General features: G+C 54.1%; 1 protein-coding gene across 1 annotated transcript; it reads right to left on the bottom strand.

The window, feature by feature from the left end:
- Positions 1-1,972: 1,972 nt before the first annotated feature.
- CITED4 (Cbp/p300 interacting transactivator with Glu/Asp rich carboxy-terminal domain 4) lies at positions 1,973-4,238 on the bottom strand. Its single transcript, XM_072885356.1, has 2 exons — positions 4,125-4,238; positions 1,973-3,854 (listed from the first exon to the last, which is right to left on the bottom strand). The coding sequence occupies exon 2, from the start codon at positions 3,840-3,842 to the stop codon at positions 3,228-3,230; it is 615 nt and encodes a 204-aa protein (XP_072741457.1). The 5' UTR covers positions 3,843-3,854; positions 4,125-4,238; the 3' UTR covers positions 1,973-3,227.
- Positions 4,239-5,063: the final 825 nt, after the last annotated feature.

Raw genomic sequence — 5,063 nt, forward strand, 5'->3', positions numbered from 1 at the left:
CTCAAAGCTCCCAAACTGATTGGCACTGCCATTCAGCAACCATTGGCAGTGCTCTGCGGTGCCTGTCAGCCCCCTACAGATACCAGTGCTTTGGAGCATCACCCTGCTGCCCTCCTGCCTGTGCTGCATGAAGAGATCAGTGTCAGCTAGATGGGAAAAGTGGAGTTCAGCCCTGGTATATTTTTGGTGATCTTGGATGACTTCGAGAAACTCATCTGCATATGCTGGTAGCTGGGTGCCACCCATTGTGCCACCTGGCACCTCTGCTCACTGCATGGTGCCAACCACCCTGCCAGGGGACCTAGACAGGCAGGCTGCACTGTAGAGCCGAGTGAAGAAGGAGAACTAGAGCCGTCCAAGCTGCAGCTCGTACTGCTGTAGCAGGACCTGTCTGCCTAATGCAAGGTATACAAAGCAGGCAGCACAAAGAAGGGTGGTTCAAACTGCGCCTAAACCAAGAAGGCATTAGAAAGGAGGTGATCACTGGACTCATCCAGCCAGAAGCAATAGGCCTGTAACAGAAATCATAAGTGTTTTTGGCCTGGGTTATCTAGGAAATCACAGAGGCTGACCACAACAGTATCTTTTGGGGAAATTAAGCAGTAACACACCAGAGGAGTTCATTTCTGCTCTTAAGTTTGCATTTGTAAGAAAGCTGACATTGAAATAATCTCAACTGGGCCTGCTAGGACAGACTCCCCAGAAAATCCTGACTGGGAACCCCCAGTCACTCCACATCTCTGGTAATATCAGCTCCCCTGCTCAGACTTAAATCAACAGCGCCTTTCCTAGTGCACTGCACAGCCCTCCAAGAGGATGTACAGACATGTTCCTCTGCCCAGTTTACATCAAATGTCAAGTGCTTCTTACAGAGAAACATGTTCCTGTTCCTGGGAAACCTCTGCAGAAATTGCTAAATTTGACAATCCTGCATCTGTGGGCTGGACATAGCTCCCCACGTGTAGCTGGGACACTGTAGGCCACAATGGTGTGTCACACAGCCTGCACCCTCTAGAACCACAACTGACAGCCTAGAACATGCCTGTTTATTTTGGGGTTCAGCTACTTTTACTCTGAGGAATAAATCCAGTTGCTAAGTCCTTGCTGCTTACCTACAACCTGCTGACCAAGCCATCTGCTATTCTGCAGATGCACAGGGAAAGCAAAGCTCTTCTGGGTCTCAAACAGCCCATCACCATAGAGCTGACAGCCCAAGCAGGGCTCTCCCACCTGCAACACAAGCCCTGCCATTTACGTTTTGACCAGCTCTCCAGATTGCACAGGCATAACCACCAAAAGGACAGGACAGGACTTTAACAATTGCTCTTGACTTGTGGAAGGAACAAGGCCAGGGGACGCTGACAGGCAATCCAAAGTGTGATCAAAGTAATCCAGCCACTCCAATAGCAGCATCCACAGCCCCATTGCTACAGGGCAGGAAAGGGACACATAGGAATATTCCTGAACTCTGCAAAAGGACTGGCTGGGAACCCTTTAAAAAGAAAAACCTAAGCTCTGTAAGAGTAGGAGATCAAAGGCTGTCTTGATTTTTAGAGCCTTTGTCGTATAGAAAACTGCAGCAGAGAGCTCCTAGCAGAGCTGCAACCCAGCTGTCAGAGCTGCACTTGGTCTGAAAGAAGCATAAGGAGTCACCACCCACTTGTCTGAGCGCCTTGGGTCAGCCAGCAGCAGGGCTGCAAGCAACAACAGCCACTCTGCAACAGGGCAGCACCATCCACATTAGGAATTTGCCCTCAGTACAGAGAAGGAGTATCTCATCCTCCCAGCCACACTTTGAGGATTGACTTAGTCCAAGCATTAAACTAGAAACCCAATGCTTACAACTTAGGTGTCAGGTGGGGGACACTAGTGACTGGATCCACAGCCCACCGACGGGAGCAAAGAAAGCACTTCTCCCCAGTGCTTGACACCGCACTGCGTCTGTGCCAGAGACGAGCACTGAACAAATGCACACTGGAGATATTTCAGCTTTTATTTGCAAATTCATCTGTACATTCTCACTTGGTTGTTGAGTGACAGCTGCCAGGAGCTGTCAGCAGCAGGGGGCAGCAACAACTAGGAGTTAACAGGAGCTTTCCACAGTGCCTGGAAACAAGAGACAGCAGAGGAAACAAAACCCCACTAGCTTTTACATTTAACCTTTTCTGAGTAAGAGAATTAGAAATCGAGTCATCTTTATCACATTCAGGAAGGTGTTGGATTTACAGTTCTATGCATTCAGCATAAAGATCTCGGGTTGAAGTGACTATCTGCAGAGCAGCTTGAAAACTATCCCAGGCTTTCTTTTTTTGAAGCCAGCATCTTAAAGCTGCAGTACTCTCCATGCATCCTTCCCAGCAGTCCCAAAGCCAAATAACAAAAGAAGCCCTTGCAAATAAATAATCATAGGAAAATAAATAAGACTAGATCTGGAATATACAGTTACATGGTCTTTATTTGGTTTCAGAGGTGGAAAAAAGTGGAGCTAGACTGCAGCTTTAAGCCTTATGCCTGAATCAACCTCAAACACTTTTGTATATTACAGTTGATTAGCTGTACGGGTCGGAGATCCGAAGTTCCACAGAGATCAACATTTAGGCACATACGCACACCCTTCCCCAAGGCATACTTTATTTTGCTCAGCCAGTTAAAAAAGCCTGCTGGAGGGGAAGTGCCCCCTTTCCGAGCTGAACAGACAAGACTGAAGACCTATTTACTGTCACAGTAAAAAGTCCCAACAAATATCTAACCCCACCCCTGTTTACAAAGGGAAGCTGGTTCAAACCATGCACCAGAGAGACAATCCTCTCTCAGGGGATCCTTTAACTTCGCTGGCACCACAGAATCCTTGAGCAAATCCAGCTACGGCAGGGCTGCCAGCTGCCCATCGCTTCCTGCGCTCAAAGCCTAGTTGCGGAAAGTCGTAAGTCCATTATTTCTACTTAAGCCAGAAATCCTGTTAATGTCATTTAGAGGCAGCTCTACAGCAAGAGCTCTTGATCTGCTCTCTGTTTGGGGTACACACCCCCTCCCCAGGGACTCCCAAATGAAAAGCCACACAGAAGAGAAAAGCAATCCATTGCAAGCCAGTGTCCGATGATTGTCTCTTTGGGGAGGTCAGGAATCCAGGACAAGGCAAGGCAGGGGAGGGAGGAGGATGGCAGGTGGAGAAGGAAGTTAGAAACAAACTCAAAACCACCAAGACACAAGGAGGAGCTCAAAGCCCCTCAACAGCTGATGGCACTGGGTTGCTGTTTGCTAACAAAGTCTGAAATGAAGTCAAACTCATTCTGTCCCAAGAATAGCTCTGGCAGCTCCTGAATCCGGTCCAACCCCAGTTCCAGGACAAGGGATGTCAAGACCTCCTCATCTATAAGATCAGTGTCCATAACGTTCAAGGTCAGCGCTGGTGAGGGCATGTGCTGCATGCCTGGGTGCTGGCTTGGCCCCACTCTGTACTGCTGGGCACCAGCTCCCATGGGCCCGTTGCTCATACCCAGCGGGTGACCCTGGTACTGGGTGTTGAGTTTTTGTAGGTGCATGCTAGCCATTAGCTGCTGGGTGCCCACCGGCCCCATGTACTGCTGTTGCTGACTTGGGCCATTGAACATCATTGCATTCTGCATCTGGTGGTGGCCCATCTGTCCGCTGAGGTTGGGTCTCGGCCTCATCGCACCATCCATGCCAGCCCCTCCGTAGGGCATCATCTGACTGGTGGTAGGCAGTGTCCTCAGCACATGTTGCCCGTGCTGCGGGGGTCCCTGCAGCCCACTCACCCCCATGCGGTAGCTCTGCAGCCCGGTGCCACCGTGGCTCATGGACATCATCATGTGCTCAGCCATAGCTCCAGGCCCCTGCAAGGCGACACACGGCTCAGGGCAAGGCTCCCGGGGACAGCACCGCTTCCCACTCCCGTCCGAGCCGGCTCCGACCGAAGATCCCGGAGCACCCCCCACCGTCGCCCCGGGAGGAAGGCACCGCGCTGCAACCTCCCTGGGAGTCGAGCTGCTGTCCGGCAGCCCGCCGCTGGCGGACAAAGCTCAGCGCGGCGCGCCCCGCGGCGCCCCTGCGCACCGCCCCGCGGCCGCCACGGGGAGCCGGGCTCTGCCCGCGCGGGTACGCACCGATCCGGGGCTCCGGCGGGCAGCAGGTCCGCGCACCAGCAGCGCCGCGCTGGCTTGGCTTGGCTCGGCTTATGTTCGCTCGGCTCGGCTCGGCTCGCCGTGTGCGGGGTGTCGCGCACCCGGCAGTTATAGGGACGCGGGCAAGGGCGGGCCGCCCGGCCCGGCCCCCCGCCGCCCATTGGAGCGCGGCCCGGTGCTGCCCGGCCCCCGACGGGGCGGGCGGGCGGCCCAAGGGCCTGGCCGCTTCTTCGGCTGGCCGGCTTGCCCCCGGCACGGCACGGCTGCTGGTGGGGCTCTCCGAGCCGTGCTCGCAGCACGCCCCCTGGTCGCGACACGTCCCGTTGTCACGACACGGCCCAGCCTGAGAGGGACTGGCTTCCTCCAGCACGTAGGGCACTGATGTTGGCAAATCCCTGCTATCAGGGCTTTGGGTTCAGGTACTCTCCCCTTGGATCCAAGGTGCAAACACCTTGGGCAGGCTGGGGAAGAAAGAAATGGATGGCATCCAGGGCCCCCAGCCCAGCGCCCCCAGTTTCCCACTGATACAGTGCTGGGAGCCAGGAGCCCTGCAATGCACACTCTGCTCCTGAACAGGATGCCAAGGTCCAGCCACGCTGCCTGGTGTTACCATCCCCACAGATGGTGCATGCACAGTCCCATTTTTCCATGTCAGCATCAGCAGGGGCAAGGGGCATGGAGGTGGTTGGGAACAAGGGATAGTGTCCCCTGCATGCTGGGCTGGGGATCCCTCAGTGTGATATGGGCACCACAATTGCTCCAGGGATACTTGGCTGCAGAAAACTTGGGTCATCCCTGTTCAATACCCCACTTACATGCCTGGGGTAAGGATTGGGCCTGGGGTGACTGGGGAACCTCAGGCAGGTCATTTCTGCTCCCAGCCCATGCATGCTGGGAATGGTGGTGTGTTCATGTGAAGCA

The sequence above is a fragment of the Ciconia boyciana genome, chromosome 21, assembly GCF_034638445.1.
Source record: "Ciconia boyciana chromosome 21, ASM3463844v1, whole genome shotgun sequence".
Lineage (NCBI taxonomy): Eukaryota > Metazoa > Chordata > Aves > Ciconiiformes > Ciconiidae > Ciconia > Ciconia boyciana.